Here is a 22,240-nt window from a genome sequence, read left to right as displayed (position 1 = left end):
TTTGGTACTTTAGTACAATTTGATACTACAATACTTTTGTACTTTTACTGAAGTTAATTTTGAATTCCGGACTTTCACTTGTAATAGAGTATTTCTACATTCCAGTATTGATACTTTTACTTAAGTAAAAAAAAAATAGTACTTTTTCCACCACTGATTCGCTCTCTGCACGGCCCTGTAACTGAATGCGTGTGAGCGCGCATGCGTGTCCACAACTGGTTTCGGCCCAAATCAAGTCACCATTTGACCAATGTTAGCCTGGTAAACCCTCCCTCCGGAAATCTCATTTCTATTTGATTCCAGGAGTGAGTCTGGCCTGATCGCCCATTCTGCGATATTGGCTGTGGGCTGGAGTTGGGCGGGAGTAATACCGTTGACTGACAACCCCTTCAGCCAATGATCGTTTTTCCCCTTCAGCCAATCAGCAGTTCACCAGTCTAATGTGACGCAACGGGACTTTTGAGACGGCCATGCCGAAAATGGGTTGCCTTATTCGGATACATGGGTGTCACTGCCCGCCCCTACCGGTTCTCTAAATTTTTATTTTTAAATAGGCTTTGTCATGATTAATTGACCACATATATGAAGTTAAACAACTCAATTCTATCCAAACGATATCTTATAAGTAAATTCCGTGCCTCAAAATAGAAGTTAGAGAGTTTTTTGAAGTAAAACAATAGCGGAGAATATAGCGGACAAAAAAGATGGCTGCCGTTTGTGTTTTGTAGTGATGAGCGGGTCGACCCGTAACCCGCGGGACCCGCGGGTCAACCCGCGGCGCGGGTGGGTCGAGTCAGGATTTCAGAGGAAATTATGCGGGCTATGGGTGAGCGGGTCAGCTGCTCTCACACGCAAAAAAATTAAAAAAAACCTATTTTGAACAACATGCTTGTTTATTCAGCCCATGACAATGTTGTGCTACTGTAGACATTTAAAGGGACTTTGGGTACTTAAAAGAGCGCTATATAATATAAATATATATTCCCACCGCGGGTCGCGGGGCGGGTTGAGCCATAGATTTATATATGGGTTCGCGGGGCGGGTTGAGGCGGGTTGGGTTCCGTCGCGGGTTGGGGCGGGGCGGGTCATGAAAAAACCCGACCCGCACATCACTAGTGTTTTGGGCTCACTCGAACTCGCCACCTGATTGGCCAACTGTCGCTGTCAATCACAGAACGATGTGCGACGACGCTGATAGGCTTGGTTAGTTGGTAATTCCACTAGAAACCCCCACAATGGGCTAAAAGGCCAGACTCACTCCTGGAATCAAATAGAAATGAGATTTCCGGAGGGAGGGTTTACCAGGCTAGACCAATGTGGCTTCCTCCTCCAACCTCTGTCATCTCTCCATCACTGCAGGACAGATGGAGAGAGAGAACGAGAGAAAGTGAGATGGAGAGATGGCAAGAGAGAGAGAGAGAGAGCGCAAAAGTAGCATCACAATCATTTTAACCACTTTACCCAAGTGAAAAAAAAATATACTAAATATATTTTTCAGAAGTATACTTAATATACTATTTTTGTACTTTTTATAAATTACATTTAAATTGTCTTATTTTGGAAAGACTTAAGTAGTACTTAGTATATTAAAAGTTGAACTAAATATATGCTAAAACATATCTTTAATATACTTTTATGTACTTTCCCCCCCAAAAAAAATACAATTTAATTACAAATGTACTTATCTGAAGTACAATTGCTGAAGTATACTTTCATTACATTTATAGTGCATTACAAATACATATCAAGTACTAAATAAATATATATAGAGTATATAGCAATTATACTTAAAATATACAATCAATGTATTACAAATGTACTTGGAGTATAAAATAAATGAATGTGAAGTATACTTTTAATAGTTTCAAGTATACTATCAATGTAATAATAAAGTATTTAAACTACAATCCAAATGTGCTAAAATATACTTTCAATGTAATAATAATGTATTTAAACTACAACTCAATTTAACTAAATGTACAGTTAGTTAATTTAGAATATACTATTATTACATTGAAAGTATATTTTAAGCATAATTGCTATGTACTCTATATTTATTTATTTAGTACTTGATATGTATTGGTAATACACTATAAATTGAATGATAGTACACTTTAATGACATCAGCAAAACTGTACTTCAGATACTATAAGTATATTTGTAATTAAATTGTATTTTTTTGGGAGGGGAAAGTACATAAAAGTATATTACAGATATGTTTCAGAATATCTTTAGTTCAACTTTTAATATACTAAGTACAACTTAAGTCTTTCCAAAATAACACAATTTAAATTTGGGATAATAATGCATTTAAACTACAACTCGAATTAACTAAAAGTACACAGTTAGTGAATGTAAAATATACTATTATTACATCGAAAGTATATTTTAGCACATTATTGTCATAGTTTAACTACATTATTATTACATTAATAATGTACTTGAAACTATTTAATGTATACTTCAAATTCATTTATTTTATACTCCAATTATATTTGTAATACATTGATAGTATACTTTAAACTTTTAAAAGCATTCTTCAAATTCATTGTTTTAACACTCCAAGTATATTTGAAATAAATTGATAGTATACTTGAAACTATTAAAAACATACTTCAAATTCATTTATTTTATACTCCAAATATTTTTGTAATACATTGATAGTATATTTTAAACATAATTTCTATATACTCAGTATATAGTTATTTAGTAATTGATATGTATTGGTATTGCACTATAAATGTAATGATAGTATACTTTAATGACATCAGCAAAAGTGTACTTGAGATACTGTAAGTATATTTGTAATGACATTATTATATATTAGTATTTTGGGGGGGGGGAGTACATACAAGTACAATAAATATGTTTTAGCATATCTTTAGTACAACTTAAGTCTTTCCAAAATAACATTTTAAATTGAATGTATTAAAAGTACCAATGAGTATATTCAATATACTTCTGGGAAATTAAATTTAATATTTTTTGCAATGTAACGTGGAGGCTTGTGGTTTAGTTGTCTGTAAGAGCCATGACAACTCTCGCAACCATCAACAACACACTCACATTATATGTAAGGATGGGAAAAGGGGAGAGAGACTGACTAAACAAACAGACATTTAATTCATGGTTTTACTAACAAATTACATAAAATACCATAAATCACCAAATAGCACCACAACAAAACACTAAACTCAATGACCCATAGCACAACCCCACTACGCATTCCCATATTCAAATAATAACACAAATAGGAACAATAACACACATTTCCCAGCACGCACTGGGGCGCATGCTGGGAAATGGACTTCCTCTAGCCACCATAAATGTAATGATAGTATACTTTAATGACATCAGCAAAAGTGTACTTCAGATACTGTAAGTATTGTAATTAAAGTATATATATATATATATTTGATTAAATAAAAATGTGCTTTTCAAAAGTGTATTCATATAATGTTTAATTTTTGTTTAACTTAAGTACATTTAATGTTAAATATATTTTAAATGATTATAGTATATGTGCTTTACAGTATATTTATAGTAGATTATCCTCAATATGCATTTATTTTAAGATATTCTATAATATGCTTATTAAAAGTATACTTTTCACAAAAACTATTTAAAATATGTTCAAGTATATATTTTTGTAAGTATGTTAATGTCTATTTTATTGAAGTTTCACTTAAGTACTACTTCCTAAAAGTACACTTTTCTTCAGTGCATTTATAGTATAAGGCTGAAAAAATATACTGAAAAAGCGTTTGCTTTAGTACACTTTTTAAGTATACTATTTTGAATATGTTCCTGGATGCTATTAGTAATATACTTCTTAATATTATACTAGTAATATACTTGTTTTAAAGTGCATTCAATATATATTTCTACAAAGCACATTAAATACTAACATAAATTTAATTGTAATTTAGCACATTTCTTTTTAAGTTTACTAATGTGCTTTGTAGAAATATATATTAAATGCACTTTAAAACAAGTATATTACTAGTATAATATTAAGAAGTATATTACTAATAGCATCCAGGAGTAATGTACTTCTTAAAATTATACTTGTAATATACTTGTTTTAAAGTGCATTCAAAATGTATTTTTTACAAAGCACATTAGTAAACTTTTTAAATGCTAAATTACAAATTAATTTATGTTAGTATTTAATGTGCTTTGTATAAATATATATTGAATGCACTTTAAAACAAGTATATTACAAGTATAATGTTAAGAAGTATATTACTAATAGCATCCGGGAACATATTTATAAATAGTATACTTATAAAGTATACTAAAGCAAACATTAAGTATAATGCTTTTTCAGTATATTTTTCCAGCCTTATACTATAAATGCACTGATGAAAAGTGTACTTTTACGAAGTAGTACTTGAGTGAAATTTCAATACAATAGGCATTAACATACTTACAAAAATATATACTTAAACATATTTTAAATAGTTTTTGTGAAAAGTATACTTTTAATAAGCATATTATAGTATATCTTTAAATAAGTGCATATTGAGGATAATTTGCTATGAATATACTTTAAAAGCACTTAAAATATAATCATTTAAAACATATTTAACATTAAATGTACTTAAGTTAAACAACAATTAAACAGTATATGAATAGACTTTTGAAAAGTACATTTTTATTTAATTAAATATATATTTTTTGTTTAGTACACTTTTCACAAATGTCCTAAATTACAAATTAATTTATGTTAACATTTAATATGCTTCATAGAAATATCTTTTGAATGCACTTTAAAATAAGTATATTAGAAGTATAATGTTAAAAAGTATATTACTAATAGCATCCGGGAACATATTTATAAATAGTATACTTATAAAGTATACTAAAGCAAACATTAAGTATAATGCTTTTTCAGTATATTTTTCCAGCCTTATACTATAAATGCACTGATGAAAAGTGTACTTTTACGAAGTAGTACTTGAGTGAAATTTCAATACAATAGGCATTAACATACTTACAAAAATATATACTTAAACATATTTTAAATAGTTTTTGTGAAAAGTATACTTTTAATAAGCATATTTTATTATATCTTAAAATAAGTGCATATTGAGGATAATTAGCTATGAATATACTTTAAAAGCACTTAAAATATAATAATTAAAAATATATTTAACATTAAATGTACTTAAGTTAAACTAAAATTAAACAGTATATGAATAGACTTTTGAAAAGTACATTTTTATTTAATTAAATATATATTTTTGTTTAGTTCACTTTTAACAAATGTGCTAAATGACAAATTAATTCATGTTGACATTTAATGTGCATTGTAGAAATATATTTTTGAATGCACTCTGATTATATTTGCTAAATATATTTTTGCAAAAAATGCATTGTTAGTATGCTTTGACAAAAGTTCAAATTGACAATTAACATACTTATTGTGCTAAAAGTATACTTTAGCACAAAAAAAATACATTTTTTTTTCACTTGGGTATCCATTTACACGTTTGCTATTCGACAATAGCAGATGTGTGCAGCACGTTGAGCTTTTTTTTAACACATCTTCTCTTCTGGGGGTCCCTGGCACAAAACATTTTCAGATGGGGGTCTGCGGCCAAATACATCCATTTGGGGGTCCTTAGCGTGAACAGTTTGGGAACCACTGCTCTAACGGTTAGAGCCGTGGTTCTTAAACCTTTTCACGCCAAGGACCCCCAAATGGATATATGTATGTTAGGTTAGAGTCTAACCTGTGTCTGTCTGTGTCGTCCTGGCCGGTGCGTTGGAGGCGCTGGATGGCGTCCTGAAGGCCTCGGATCTTGGCTTTCTTCTCGTTGAGGACCATGATGAAGCGAGAGTACAGCTCTCTCTCCATGGACTCCTTCTCCTCCACTCGCTGCTGCAGCCTGCAACACATTTTAAAGGGTTAGTTCACCCACAAAAGCAAAATTCCAATACCCAAATAAAAATCCAGAATTAATGATTTACTTGAGTAAAAGTACAAAAGTATTGGCATCAAAATATACTTAAAGTACCAAAAGTAAAAGTACTAAAATATTTGAAAATAGCATATCTACAAGCTTGTAGATCGGCTATTTTCAAATAGCCTAGGTATAAAATAGGGCTGAAGTGGTTAATGTATGTTTCATAATGTAATATATTTATATCTGAAAAGTAACTAGTTACTAAAGTTTTCAATAATTGTAGTGGAGTAAAAATACAATATTTGCCTCTGAGGTGTAGTGGAGTAGAAGTAAAAGTGTTGAAAAAAAAGTAAAGTACAAATACCTAAACATTTTACTTAAGTACAGTACTTAAGTAAATGTACTTAGTTACTTTCCACCACTGACACTCGGTCACTCCAGCATGGCCGTGTTACGGTGAAATTGGTGACCCGCCGAAATATGTGACCATCTTGTGGACTTCACATAGCTTACATGGATGGTCACATATTTCGGCAGGTCACCAATGTCACCGTAACATCGCCATGCTGGAGTGAGCGAGTATGAGTGAGTGGTCGAGATTTGGGGTATTGGAATTCGGCTAAAGAGTCTGCTTTGTGTCTCCTACCGGAACCCACTGCTGGTCATCAAATGATTGGCTTAGGAATGCGACAGAAACAAAAGAATATCCATGAATTCAAGTCTCCATGGGGTGTGTAGGTAATCGATAGAAAAAAAGTTATTTTTGGGGTGAACTATCCCTTTAACCCATTCAATCCGGGAACACATCTCTGTCATTTTAAGATTTATTTGGGCTTAAAAATATATATATATTTGGGATTCAAAAATAGCACATATACAAGCTCATAGCGCGGCACCGCTATGAGCTTGTAGATCTGCTATTTATTTAAAGAAATTACACAATGGGGTGTGAAATCGATAGAAAATAAGTAATTATTTGCGTGAACTACTCCTTTAACGTTGGAATACATGTGTCTGTGCACACAGAGAGGATGATGATGATGATGATGATGATGGACCACACCCCGTCCAGACATGACCACTCTTCCTCTGTGCACAGTGGCAGCTCTCCAATCATTAGAACACACCCGCAAATAAATGACATGTCCATGTGTGAGGTCAAGTCCAGTCTAACACTTTAACCCTTTAAGACCTGGGATACCATTCTACAGAGCTCTTCTAACTTTCTGATAAACGTATGTTTCTATAGTGGTTCTCAAACTTTTTCATGTCAAGGACCCCCAAAATTATATGTATTTGGCCACGGACCCCCCATCTAAAAATATTTTGTTCCAGGGACCCCCAGAAGCAAAGATTTGAGTTACAAATATATCTGCTACTTTGGAATAAATAAATAAATCTAAAATGACAGAGATACTTTCCCGGTCTTAATGGGTTAATAGTCAGTCAGTGCTGGACAGTAACGAAATACCGTACATTCACTTGAGTACTGTACTTAATTTTTAGAGTATGTGTACTTTACTTGGGTTATTTGAAGTTGTTTTGGGATACTTATGACTTTCACTTTGCTACATTTCAAAGACAAATATTGTGCTTTTCACTCCACTACATTTCTAGGACAGGAAAAACTAATTAGCCACTTAAGCCCTATTTCAAATATAGTGAAAATGGCAGATCTACAAGCTCGCAGCGTGGCACAAAGTGACGCACTTGTGCTATTTTTGAAATTTATATTCGTAATTATAAATCTTTTTTTACATACATTTTCTCATCTGGGGGTCCCTGGCACAAAATATTTTCAGATGAGGGTCCGGGGGCCATCAATGTGGGGGTCCTTGACATGAAAAAGTGTGAGAACTACTGATCTAAATAATATAATGACTATAGTTGTCATTATAATTATGGTGTGGACTCTGCCATCCAGAGAAACATTTTCAAAACGACATATTTATTTATAGTTATGCATCATAGTTATCGTGCTCTGTGTGAACCCCCGATTAACAGCTCACAACGTGTTGCATTGCGACAAATTGTGTGAGCTTGTAGATCGGCTCTTTTTTTGTTGTTTTTTAAATTACATGGTTCAAATGAAACTAGGCTGCATAATATCAACTCAAATCAACATCAAAATATGTTTTTTTTACTGAATCCAGTTGATAACGTTATCATCAATCCACATTCTGTATCAGTGATGTAAAAAACATTATGATTCCCATGCCAACAACCACGCACATGCTCCCTCCCTCCACTCGTCTCCTTCCCTCCCTCCCTCCCTCCCTCCACTTGCCTCCTTCCCTCATACCTGACTAACTACTTCTCCAAAGTGAGTGACACCCACAGCCACAACACTAGAGGGAGCGACCATGATCTGGTACCAGCCCAAATTTTGAACAAACATCATGGGAAAGTTCTCATTCTATTGCTCTGCCACCAAAATGTGTAATCCCCTGACACCATCCATTAAAGAAATGTGGATCACTGGTTTCTTTCAAAACAGGCCTGAAAATCCATCTATCAGGAGACCACAAGGGGAGGTAAACTCTATGTTCCCATAGAAAGGAGATTATTTTTTTCATTTTCTCCTTTGTACATATAGTGTTTTATATTTGTTTATGATGTGTATTTTTGTGTTATTTTTATGCTGTGTTGATGAATTGAATACATAGGACCACAATGGTGCAGGACTTTTTTGTGTTTCCTTTTAGCTTTAATGTCTTACTGTACCTCGTGCTGTTTTACATTTCCTGACTAATAAAGTATTCAATCAATCAATCAATCAATTAAAAGAAACGTTACATGCGGTTCATGTCAAGGACCCCCAAAATGATAGTGTATTTGGCCGCGGACCCCCATCTCAAAATATTTAGTTCCAGGGACCTCCACAAGCAAAGATTTGAGTTACAAATGTTGTTTAAAAAAATATATTCAAAGATTTGCACAAATGTTCAAGATTTACAAAAAAATAGCAGATCTACAAGCTCATAGCGTGGCACTCGGTGTCCCGCTATAAGCTTGTATATCTGCTATTTTCGAATCGCCAAATAAATCTAAAAATGACACAGATGCGTTCCCTGCGGCCTTACTCTCGGACGATGCGCTGGTGCTCTCGTTGGAGGCGGCCGTTCTCCTCCTGCAGCTTGCCGTTCTCCGACTCGAGGTCGGCGTTGCGCCGCAGCGACTGGCCAATCATCTGTCGGCTCACCTCCACGGGGTCCGGGACCGCCTGCAGCTCCACCGACCCCAGATCCACCTGAAAGACGGGACATTTTTTAGATTGATTGAACACTTCATTAAACATGCCTATTATATAAAATTACATTACATTACATTCGTCATTTAGCAGACGCTTTTATCCAAAGCGACTTACAATAAGTGCATTCAACATAGGTAGGGAAGAAAACTACTATTCACCAGAAGTCTTAAGTGCATTCTCTTCTAAAACAAGCAACTAAGAGTATACCTAGCGCTAAGGTAAAAGTGCAATATATCAGCTACCTACTTTCTTAAACAGATGAGACAAATAGGAAAATCAAATGAGCAAGAGCTAAAACCAATAAGTGTATCAAAATTAACAAGATCCAAGCCTATAATATAAGCTTTTTTTTTGCTATGCATATATATATATATATATATATATATATATATATATATATATATATATATATATATATATATATGATAGAGTCATTTGATCTCTTATCTCTTATGTAAATTATCATAATGTGTCTAGGGTCCTTAACCTGTCCTATTAATTATGGTCTCATATTGGGCCTGTAATACTGTCATGTTAAAAGTACTCTGTACTCTCTACTAGCAGTCTCTGTGTCTGCAAGCCAAGGTCAAATCCATGCTACAGGCTTTCTCTGCGGCAATCTTGTTTTGGGAACACAGTATCTGGGTGTTCTTTTCTCTACAGCTGTCTCCCTTTAGTGTCACCAAATCTCCACTGACCAGTGACAGGTCAGAGATGTCAAACGTGTTTGACCCAGACATGGGGACGCTGTTGTCCAGAGATAAACTGTCACACAATCATAATCTACCATCATCTACCATCATCAGACGACGACGTAACCATCGCTCTCATCCAATCCGAGAAGTCCACCTTCGCACGGAACCTCATCGATGTCACATCCTATGATGTCATATGTTTATGTTACTGGACAATGTTAAAAGCTCGTGCTTGCTCTGTTACACGACGGAGAGACGGACGGCCGATGTTGCGGACCTGTGATATACTGTAAACCTTCTATTGTCTCTCTGATCTGAATACAAACATGTTTCCTTATACCCTTCGCTGCCTGTCTGAGTCTGGTCTTTCCTTATTGTCTCCGTGCTACAAGTATCTGTACTTTGTGTGGGTCATAAGGTGAAATTCAACTCCAACAATTGGTCTTTATCGAGCCAGGATATGTTTGAAATATGGTGTACGGGGGGGAACTGAGCTATTATCAGACTCTCTTTCCCCGGCGGACCATATTTTAATACGTATCAAACGAACCAGCCTTGGGTGTAACGACTTATCACTTCTATTCAGATGAAGGTTAACTTTGAACAGTATCACAATTTATTTTGTTTTGGACCTGGACGCGATCGCTGGACCTTTGGACTGGACCCTCGACATGTCTCAAATTCCACATGGTCCAGCCATCGGGGTCGGGATCCCTGAACCAACATCAGATTTGATGAGTATATATTTTTATTTTTATTGTACCATGGTCCAGTGATCGGGACCTCCATGTAACTTATCCCTGCCTTGATCTGATGAGTATACCTTTTTCTTTATTGTCTTTACCGAACCATTTGTCTCATAATTATCAGCCTGTTTGTAAATTACTGTTTAACACAACTCCGCTAGGGAGTGAGTGAAGTAAAAATGTTTTATCACCTTTTATCCCTGGGAGAACATTCCTCAATGTCTCATAAATTCTCTTATCTACCTGGGTCATTATATAGTTTGTCTTTGTCTCTGTATATGTTTATGAGACCACCGGAGACACCCCGTACACTGATGTTTGACTATCAGATGTAGGGGGTTTGTCTGTGTGCCTGCATGAATATATCCTTACAATTGTCATAATGTACTGATTTTCTGATTCTATACTGATATTTGACCTAAGATTAACCCCTGTGATATAGCCACCCTTTTACACTGCCTATTTGCTATATGTGGGTTAATGTTACACATCGGGTCTCATATCAACCCATAAGAGAGTGTTCCAGTGTTGCTCTCCAAGATCCTGGCTACATTTACCTGCTCGCTACAGGTAACACCATGTATGCAGATCTGTGTTTTCAATGTCAGTACCACCCTTACCATCCCTCTTAGTACGAAACATTACCAGCCAGCTGCATACCGAACATTACTAACATGTTCGACCCAGACGACAATTGCCCGGTTGTCACCCTTGAAACTTCAGTACATTGTGTCAGTACATTTTTTTGTTTTGTCTTATATGTTTGTTTTATTTTGACCACTGGAGTTAAATCATCCATCCATTTAATATATTAAGCTTTAACAATAGGTTTTAAACCCCTCTTCCATACAGCCTCTCACTTCTCCCATGTCTTATCTGTTTACATTCTCTTGTTCAGAGCTGGTATCATAACAAGGCTATGCCCACAGAAGAATACATTCACACACTATACTATGAAGGCTTGTTTTAAAAGTTTAAAATATATATATTTTAACTCTGTTCTAAATTCCTTGAACCATCAGTATAATTATTTTTGCATTAAAAAATAAGTTTTAATTTATTTAAAATATTTTGAATATAATTTAAAATAATAAGTAAACCAATCAGGTTAAAATCTTTTTCATTCCAAAATTAGTTTGTTGCTGGAAGATATCTATGTTCGGTATGTTCGTATGTCTGTGTGTATTAATGAACGATTTCTCTCTCTATCTCTCTCTCTCTCTATGGGTCCGCCAGCTGTCGTCTACGGTGTGTGAGTGTCCGAGCGAGCGAGAGAGCTAAGGAGTGAAAGTCTATCTGTTTATCTTTGTCCCTTCTACTATCTATGTATGAACGATTTCAGCTATGCAAGGCATGCGTGAATGAATGCGTGTGTCTGTCTCGCTAGTTCTAACCATTTTAGTCAAAATTTTAGTCATTCTCCAGTCAGTTAGAACAAAGTCACTCTGGTCTCTTAAAACTCCATTTCCCATAATTCCTTCAGCAGGAAGTGTTAGCTTTGTGGTACGTTAGACACGTTTCCATGACAACGTGATCCTACCGGTTACAGTCTCTATTGAATTCCATTCAAAACATAGATCTGTTAAATTTACCCTAATAAGATTCAATTTGTTCTATATCAATATTGGGAAACATTAACTATAATATTAAGTTTATTATAAAGTCATTTTTGATTTATTTTAAAAAGTTTTGAAAATATTTTATCATTTTAACTTAAGATTTTTTTGTAAGCTTGCAGATTTGCTATTTTTCTGTACTTATCTCATTTCAATATACTCTTCAGAACAAAGATGTTTATTCCTTATTTTTCATTGTTATATTTTAATTTTAAAAGTTTTAATTATAACTTTTTAATTTTAATTTTTTCATAATTTTTTTCTCATCCCCTTTCTCATCAACAAATCATCTGACACACACTATATTATAGATATATGGGTGTCAAATAGAGGGGAGTTTGATGAATATCTGATTTAAATATTTGATTTAAATGTTTAATTGCTGTGTTTTGTGTTTCTTTTTCATTTTGTGTTTCATTTTAGAACGAGAATGTAAACCACCCCATAAATCCAATTCCTGGACAACTATAAGGTCACATTACCTGCTAATTGTACATACAATTGTACATACAGGGCTAAACTTTAAATTTATATCTGGTTCTAAACCTGTTTTAAACTGTGTTTCATACTACAGTCAACTGTAAGCTACTGTCATGCCCAACAGTAAATTTGATTTCCATTCTGTCTTACAGATTTCAACTTATGTCTTGGATAGACAGATGTTTGATGCCACATGCCTACATGCAATCAGGAAGTATTTCTTGAGTTTTAAGATGATATCACGTAAGTTTTTTCCCAAAATAAAGTGTAAAGTGATGTACAAATTTATATAGTACAGAAGTGTCCCGTTCCATTTTAAATACTTGTATCTTGATAAAGCACAAGGACTGCAGCTCCACAAGGAGGAAGGTAACTTTTCTATTTCTGAACGTGTACAGAAACAATCAATGACCCGAGACGTAGGTCTCTTGTCAGATTTCAATATGAAAACTTACAGACTGGTGAGTTGTCCCTCCCTACAATCTCTCTGCTGCCATGCCATTAAACTGTGCTAAAATTGTCTGTCTTAGTTAAACCAAACATGTTGAAAAGATTTGTTTGGGACGGTGACATTAGCTGAGATTTTTTTTGAATTATAATAAAGTTATTTGCAAAGGTGCAAAGGGAAAACTTGGACACGTGTGGAGTGTCTTGGAAATTCATGAACTAACCCTGTTTTGCTTCCTATTTGAATAAATAAATTATACAGTCCTTTTGAAGAAGTATAAATGTGTATGTTATCTAACACCATTTATTTTTGCCTAATAAATTATACAGTCCTTTTGAAGAAGTATAAATGTGTATGTTATCTATAACCATTTATTTTTGGCCTTAAGTCATTTAAATCTTTGCCTGTCTGTGATTTGATTTTGAATAATGTCACAAGGTACAATCAGCTTGACCTTTGACCCTATCCAAATCATGATAAGATGTAGGCTTGATAGAGTCATTTGATCTCTTATCTCTTATGTAAATTATCATAATGTGTCTAGGGTCCTTAACCTGTCCTAGTAATTATGGTCTCATATTGGGCCTGTAATACTGTCATGTTAAAAGTACTCTGTACTCTCTACTAGCAGTCTCTGTGTCTGCAAGCCAAGGTCAAATCCATGCTACAGGCTTTCTCTGCGGCAATCTTGTTTTGGGAACACAGTATCTGGGTGTTCTTTTCTCTACAGCTGTCTCCCTTTAGTGTCACCAAATCTCCACTGACCAGTGACAGGTCAGAGATGTCAAACGTGTTTGACCCAGACATGGGGACGCTGTTGTCCAGAGATAAACTGTCACACAATCATAATCTACCATCATCTACCATCATCAGACGACGACGTAACCATCGCTCTCATCCAATCCGAGAAGTCCACCTTCGCACGGAACCTCATCGATGTCACATCCTATGATGTCATATGTTTATGTTACTGGACAATGTTAAAAGCTCGTGCTTGCTCTGTTACACTGCGGAGAGACGGACGGCCGATGTTGCGGACCTGTGATATACTGTAAACCTTCTATTGTCTCTCTGATCTGAATACAAACATGTTTCCTTATACCCTTCGCTGCCTGTCTGAGTCTGGTCTTTCCTTATTGTCTCCGTGCTACAAGTATCTGTACTTTGTGTGGGTCATAAGGTGAAATTCAACTCCAACAATATATATATATATATATATATATATAGGCATAGCTAAAAAAAAAGACAAAAGTACAACTTGTACCTTGCCTTTTTTTGCTTTTTTGTTGTTGAGGACTCTACAATCAAGGTGTTCAAGGAGTTGAACTATGTTTGCTTGTATTTTGAGGACAGGGATTCTTTTAGGTTAGTTTTGAGTTTGGGTAGGGAGTCGAGAACCTTTATGACTGGAGATCAGCAGTCGCGAGACGCAGCACAGCAGTTAAGTTACAGGGCAAGAAAGGTTACTACAGATACAGCGCAGGGTAAAAATATCACACAAAAGAAACACCAGCAGAAACCTTGCATCTCCATATTCTAACTTTTTGTGTTTTTTTGTAAATGAACTGCCAGCTTGATCATACTACAGTGTCACACAAAAGCATCAAAAGTAGCAGATCTACAAGCTCAAAACACGCCGCGAGGCAACGCGTTTTGAGCTTGTCGATCTGCTACTTTTGCTATTTTTGAATTTGAATCATTTGAAAAGCTTTTTTGCTTTCATTATTTTGTTTAAAACATAGTTGTTGTTTTTTTTAGCAGATCTACAAGCTCACAACATGTTGCGATGCAACACAACTTAAAGTCAAAATGTTTTTGATAACTGTCTTCTGTGTATGCGTTGCTATTGGAAACACATGCCTAGGTCGCTCTCTCTCTCTCTCTCTCTGTCACTCAAATAAACACGAGGGAGGGGTCGTCTCCATGGTGATCACAGTGAAACCAGAAGGTATAGTGACTGAGGTTGGGTTGGGGTCATGGATCCACTGTAATAAAGCTGCCATCTTCAAAAGAGAACCATCAAATAGTCCTCATTTTTTGGTCCTGGTCTTAAACTATCCTGACAAGCCGTCCTGACCTAGTAGAATTGATTTTAGTTTACTGAAATAACTGTTAAGCCATTGGGAGGGGCTGTGTAAGACTCCAGACCCGGAAGGTGTCTGGGGTGTTTTGTTGCTGGCACCGGCCAACATCAAAAAAGCAAGTACAATCATTTATGGGCCTGATTTCACATTATCAGACATTCTTAAAAAAATATGTTACTATTGCAGCTCCACTGCATGAGCTGACCCGAAAAAAAGCTGCTCCTGGACGGCGGAGACCGAGGCAGCCTTCGTAAAGTTAAAGGACTTCAGCAAACCTTTCCTCCTCCATACTGACGCGTCGGGCACAGGGATTGGGGCCGTGCTCGCGCAGGTAATAGATGGAGAGGAACACCCAGTCACTTTCATCAGCAGAAAGCTGATGAAACATGAGAGAAACTATACGCCACGGTGGAAAAAGGAGTGCCTCGCAGTGAAGTGGGCCATCCACCATCTATACGCTACTACCTGTGGGGGCCGGACCTTCACGTTGATCACTGACGACGCCCCCTTGAAGTGGATGGCCACCAATGAAGACCGCAATGACCGGGTCACTCGGGTGGTTTCATGGAGCTCCAAGATTACCAGTTCACAGTGGAACATCGGCCCGGGAAGGAGATCCCCCATGCCGATGCCCTATCCCACCTGTATGAAGAGGAAGGGTCTGAAGCTCTCGACCCAAGCAGCGAGCTTTTGTGGGGGGGGGGGGGGTATGTGGAGTGTCGCTAGGCAACCGCCTGACAGGTAAGCACCTCAACAGGGAGAGGCAGTGGGACAGAGGCAGGGTACAGCCAAGAGGACCACGGCCCAGCCTAGGACGCGTCATCGAGGGACGCTACCAGCCACTCTACCTCCTCAATCAACCTGATTTTAGGCGCACCTGCGCTGGCCAGCTGGGAGCACCCCCAAGAAAAGCACCGTCTCTGCCTCAGTATAGGCTCTTGCCGCTTCCTTACTTCCTTCACAGGTGTTACCAATGATACTAATGAAGGCTCTGTTCCATTTAGCGTGGCAGTGGTTCTCAAACCTTTTTAATTTCAATGACACTCACTCTGAGAGTATACAAATGAAACCAAATGGACCCTCACGGTCCATTTGGTTCCATTTGTACACTCTCAGAGTTATACACCTGTAAGGTGCCATTTGGAACCCCCTCAAGGGACCATGAGGGTCCCTGGACCACACTTTGAGACCCACTGGTGTAGCAGAGTGTTTCCAGTGAGCCAACATGCAACAATATCAGCACCCTGACTCTGTTTGACCAGAATGGAACAGAGCCTTCTTTAGTATCATTGGTAACACCTGTGAAGGAAGTAAGGGAAGAGGCCCAATTTATTTCCAATGTGGCTGCTGTGCATAGAGCCTATTCACTGTAGGGCTGACCCAAATAACTCGAATATTCGAAGCTTCGTTCGATGGCACATGATTCGAACTTTTTTTTTCAAAAATCGAGTAATTGGCCGTTTTTTTCATTTGATTATTTTTTCTCCAAACATGTACAAATGCAAAATATAAGGTGCTTACCCGCTTGCCCCAAATGTTAACTAGGTGTCCGGAGTATTTGTGCAATGTATTAGTCCATATTTTTGAATAAAGAAGTGTTTTAATCCCGTCTGTGGACGAACGCCATTTTCCCCCCTCGTTTAATTCCTGTTTACATTGAGTGTAATTCCGGCTTTCACCGGACGCGCCCCGTCACTACCGCCCATTGGGAACTTCCGACAGAATCGGTCACAGACTAGATTTAAACACTTCTTAATTGAAAAGTAGACTAATATATTGCACAAATACTCCGGACACCTAGTTAACATTTGAGGCAAGCGGGTAAGCACCTTATATTTTCCATTTGTACATGTTTGGAGAAATACGGGCTTTACTGGTGACATTCCAGGGCGAACTGGGGGGGTGGTCGCTAAGACTCTCGTAGATACGAAAATAAAAGTCACGACGACTCGATAAAATACATTTACTACGACGTTTGTGACTGACAAATAAATCCTCTCGAATCTCCAATTGACAAACATAGCAAGTGTTCCGCTGCTCATTTTAATGCAAAAGAACCTGAGCATACGTTTATTGTCAATTACTGCTGGTCCTTCCATGTCAACAAATAACTAGATCCTACCTATTCATTAACCCACTTTCGATTTAAAACTCCAGTGTCTTCCATTATTCCTGGGATTTCATCTTTTGGAAACGTTCCACCTTCCATAACTTCACAGTGGTAAATCCGTGCTACTTTAAGTCATACATTAATGAGAGGGGGAACGGAGCACAACATACTTAATTGCACAGTGGTGTTGCATGCCGTAAATAGCAGATCTACAAGCTCACAACGCGTCCTATTCGTGACACGTTGTGAGCTTTTAGATCTGCTATTTAATGCGCACGACACCGACACACAACTAGTATAGCTCATTGGGTGTCGGGTTACATTCAGTGGGTCGTGGAGCAGCATTCTACAGCTGATCTTAATAGACTACACTAACGGAGCACCGGGCACCTTCGGTGCTTGGACCTGGTTTGGTGCGCCCCAGCCCCAGCACCAGCACCGTTTTGACAACGGGGGGTGGGTGGGTTCAGCGCGGACCCGGTTCGGTGGGGGGGTGCTCCGCGTTTCAATGTTGTAGCGGCTCCTTTAGCAGCCCTGCTACTAAATTTGTTCGCTGTTTTTTTTTTTTTTTTTTTTTTTACAGCGATTATTCGAAGTTTGATCGTTTTTTGGCCTAAAACTTCGATTTCCAAAATTATAATCGAAGGTCAGCCCTAATTCACTGGCTAGCCACGTTGACGTGGACTGAAACACATGGCAATGTGCATGGTTAGAAACCCCAATTGGGAAGAACCTATGTTTGTTACGACCTTATTTATTTACCTTTTGGAGCTCTCCTCCATTCCCACTGTGGCATTATTCTAAATAAATGGCCATTTAAAGGCTTTCAACACACTGCCTCCGAGTGTTGGTTTGGTTCAGTCTTCACGACATGTGGATTGTACATGTAGCTTGTATATTGGCTATTTCGTAGATTGACTATTTTTGCTGTGCAACATCCTTTCATTTTAGCCTTTGCAGGCTTATGCAAAAGGCTAAAATGTAATTTAGATAGCATGTTATGAGCAGGTGCCAAGTCATTTATAGACCTGGCACCCTATAGTGTGTATAGTTTCAATGTACAGATTATAGATTTTGTTTTTGTTTTGTTGATATTATACTGTTTAGACTGATGATAGGTTCTTGGTTTACCTACAGTATGATCCTAGATTACGATTTCTATGCATTTTTATGTATAACCTTGTGTTTTCCTTGCTTACTGTAAATCGCTCTGGATTAAGAGCGTCTGCTAAATGCCTAAATTGTATAGAATCAGTGGTGGGAAAAGTACTCAAATTCTTTACTTAAGTAAAAGTACCAATAGTGCAATATAGAAATACTCTGTTACAAGTAAAAGTCCAGAATTCAAAATTTACTTGGAGTAAAAGTACAAAAAGTATTGGCATCGAAATGTACTTAAAATAAAAAACAGTAAAAGTACTAAAATGTTTGAAAATAGCAGATCTACAAGCTCACAACGCGTCGCGATGCGATGCGTTGTGAGCTTGTAGATCGGCTATTTTCGGCATAATTTATATCTGAAAAGTAACTAGTAACTAAAGTTTTAAGTAAAAGTAAAAGTAAAAGTACAATATTTGCCTCTGAGATGTAGTGGAGTAGTAGGAGTAAAAGTGTTGGAAATTGGAAATACTCAAGTAAAGCACTAATACCTCAAAATTGTACTTAAGTACAGTACTTGAGTACATGTACTTAGTTACTTTCCACCACTGCATAAGGGAGAGGTATTGGGATATATGGCGTGAAAACTCGACTTCGAGTAGTGTAGTCTGCATGTGCACTACTTTGAACTGAACCAAATTGTGTCTGGCATTTATAGAGCTGGAATGGATATTATCCAGAATTGACATCTTCCGAAATTGCAGTATCCAAATCCCTCTCCCAGTCGCACCTAGATGTATCACCGGAAACCACAACAGAAGCCTGTAGAATAGGCTCAAAACTGTACTTAAGTGCAGTACTTGAGTAAATGTACTTAGTTACTTTCCACCACTGTATAGAATACATGCTGGCTTCTATATGGACTCCAAATGACTGAAATAATGACTGGAGAACTTGACTCCATGTGTGCTTGTGTAAACAGCGGGCGCAGCTGGCCCTGCATTGGCAGCACTGTTGCCCAAGCAGCAGCAGCAGCAGCAGCCAGGCTATTGTTAAACCCAGTCCACAAGGATGAGAAGGTCTGCCTGGCTGCCTGAGTGGTCTTATGGAGCCATGGGACCACCCAGGACCACCCAGGTCCATCTTCGCCACAGGCCCTCACTGTGATACCCAGTGGTTTTACTTAAGTAAAAGTATCAACACTGCAATTTAGAAATACTCCATTACAAGTAGTCCAGAGTCCAGAATTCAAAATGTAGTTGAGTAAAAGTACAAAAGTATTGGGTATCAAAATGTACTTAGAATACCAAAAGTAAAAATAATCATTGGGCAGAATGTCCTATTTCAAGTTTTCAAACGTATAAACATATTTTGAAAATAGCAGATCTACAAGCTCACTGTCTGTCTCTTATATGTCATCATGATTTGTGTGCATGGGGATCTCATCTTAAACACGCTCAGTGCTTAATGAGTCTTCCAGTTTAGTAGACCTTGTATTGTGAATTTGTACTTCCATGTACTGTTGTTCTCATGTCTTACTAAATAAATTACATCAATCAATCAATCAATCAAAACAATGTGTTGCGATGCGACGCATTGTGAGCTTGTAGATCGGCTATTTCCAAATGGCCGAAATGTACAGGGCTGAAGTGGTTAATGTATGTTTTAAGTTTTCAAATAATTGTAGTGGAGTAAAAGTATAATATTTGCCTCTGATATGTAGTGGAGTAGAAGTAAAAGTATTGAAAATTGGAAATGCTCTCAGTAAAGTAAAAATAGCTCAACATTGTACTTAAGTACAGTACTTGAGTAAATGTACTTAGTTGCTTTACACCACTGTGATAACATGCAGGCTGCACAGTGCACACAGACAGACAGACAGACAGACAGACAGACAGACAGTGTCACTGTGATGCGATGCAGGCTTTACAGACAGAGAGAGTGTGCTAACTCACACACACACACACACACACACACACACACACACACACACACACACACACACACACACACACACACACACACACACACACACACACACACACACACACACACACACACACACACACACACACACACACACACACACACACACACACACACACACACACACACACACACACACACCCACCCACCCCTCAGACCACCATACAGACAGACAACACGCTATCCCCTCCCCACCCCCTCAGACCCTCTGGCCAGGGTACAGACAGACAGACAGAGAGAGAGACAGAGAGACAGAGAGACAGACAGACAGACAGACAGACAGACCAGGGTGCAGAGGCGTCAGCTCTGATACAGGACAGGAAGTGAGGGGGCGACAGTTACCGCGGGGACAGAGATAAAAAAAAAAGAGTCTTCCCATACACGGTGGGCACGCGAGGGCAGTGGTTCAAAGTGGGGTCCGGGGATACCAGGGGATACCAGGGGGTACCCCCAACAAATTAGTTAATTTAGCGTCACAATCATTTTAACTACTTGAACTATATTTTATACTTTGGCTATTCAAAGATATTCAAAAAATATTCAAAAATAGCAGATGCTGTGTACAAGCTCATAGCTAAATCAACTGTAGATTTAGTTTAACTCAAATCTTATGATATTTAGTCAAATACAACTTGTATTTTATTCTATTTCATTACATTACATTATTTCTTTTTAATAAATCGACGAAATTCATAAGTTTGATTAACTGTTGCACCCGGAGATTTGATGTCACCATCGCCGCTTTGCTTTTCAAATCATTGTTTTAAGGGGAACCAGGAATGTTTGTTTGGTTTAAATGGAGTTTGAAGTTACAATGTTTTTTTTTAAAGAATGTACATTGCGCATCTAAATATTGAATCGAGCAACTTAAAAACGGTCTGGGGTGCACACAATTACCCCAAGGTTGTGTTTTAAAGTGAAATACCCCTTTAAAATCTACAACTTAGGTGAAAGTGTTCCAGACATAAGTACAGTAAGCTGTATCATAGCCGAGCAGGTTGATGCTGCTCCGCGTGTGTGTGTGTGCATGTGTGCATGTGTGTGTGTGTGTGTGTGTGTGTGTGTGTGTGTGTGTGTGTGTGTGGGGGTGTGTGCGTGTGTGTGTGTGTGTGAGTGTGTCTGTCTTCCACTGTGGCCTGGCGACCGTTCCACTTTGGCTCGCAGAAACGCTGCAGTTTGCCAGACACACAAAACATGCAACAACCGCACGGCCTGAACATGCTGACTGATTTGTATTCATTTTGCTTTTGTCCTTTCTTGTTTCTCTTTTTTTTTTCTTTAGTGGCCGTCTGCCTCTCGTGTTCTTGGCTTCGCCGCTCATCAGAGAACAAAATAACATTGATTGTTAATCGTCACAACAAATAACTTAATCCGGAAAGCAGAAAAGAAAAGTATGATATCGTCTCTTGTCGGGTGGAAACCTCATGTAAAAGGATTTCAGGATTCAAATTCCAAAACGAAACGCGCTTCGAGCTTGTAGATCTGCTACTTTTGATACTTTTGAGTGACGCTGTAGTATGATCAAGTAGGGAGTTGATTTACGAAGAAACAGTATTCTCCCATATTCTAAAAAGTTAGAATATGGGAGATAAGAGGTTTCTGCCCCGACAGCTACGACATGCCTGGACTTCCATCCCCGTCATTCAATCACAAAGTTATTTTAGAACACGTCAAATATTTTATCATGTAAGTGTGAGAACATTTGACATGAGCTGGACTTGAACCGATGCGGTCATCTAGTTTGATTAACCCATTAAGACCTGAGGCCGATTCTACAAAATGTCTTCTAAATCCTAACAGTTTTTTGAAAAA

General features: G+C 37.5%; 1 protein-coding gene across 1 annotated transcript in view; it reads right to left on the bottom strand.

Annotated features, from left to right (window-relative positions):
• Window positions 1-22,240, bottom strand: part of LOC308089234 (DNA repair protein XRCC4-like) — a 97,877-nt gene that overhangs the window by 21,124 nt on the left and 54,513 nt on the right. Inside the window, exons 5-7 of the mRNA XM_080433842.1 lie at window positions 8,996-9,162; window positions 5,739-5,894; window positions 1,259-1,353 (exon numbers count right to left, since the gene is read on the bottom strand). Of these exons, the coding sequence (XP_080289968.1) occupies window positions 1,299-1,353; window positions 5,739-5,894; window positions 8,996-9,162 (378 nt within the window). The 3' untranslated portion in view covers window positions 1,259-1,298. The remainder of the gene's footprint in view (window positions 1-1,258; window positions 1,354-5,738; window positions 5,895-8,995; window positions 9,163-22,240) is intronic.

Source organism: Gymnoscopelus braueri, assembly GCF_963280865.1.
Source record: "Gymnoscopelus braueri genome assembly, chromosome: 7".
Classification (NCBI taxonomy): domain Eukaryota; kingdom Metazoa; phylum Chordata; class Actinopteri; order Myctophiformes; family Myctophidae; genus Gymnoscopelus; species Gymnoscopelus braueri.
Note: the sequence above shows the minus strand (reverse complement) of the source record. Positions and strands in the feature narration are given on the sequence as shown.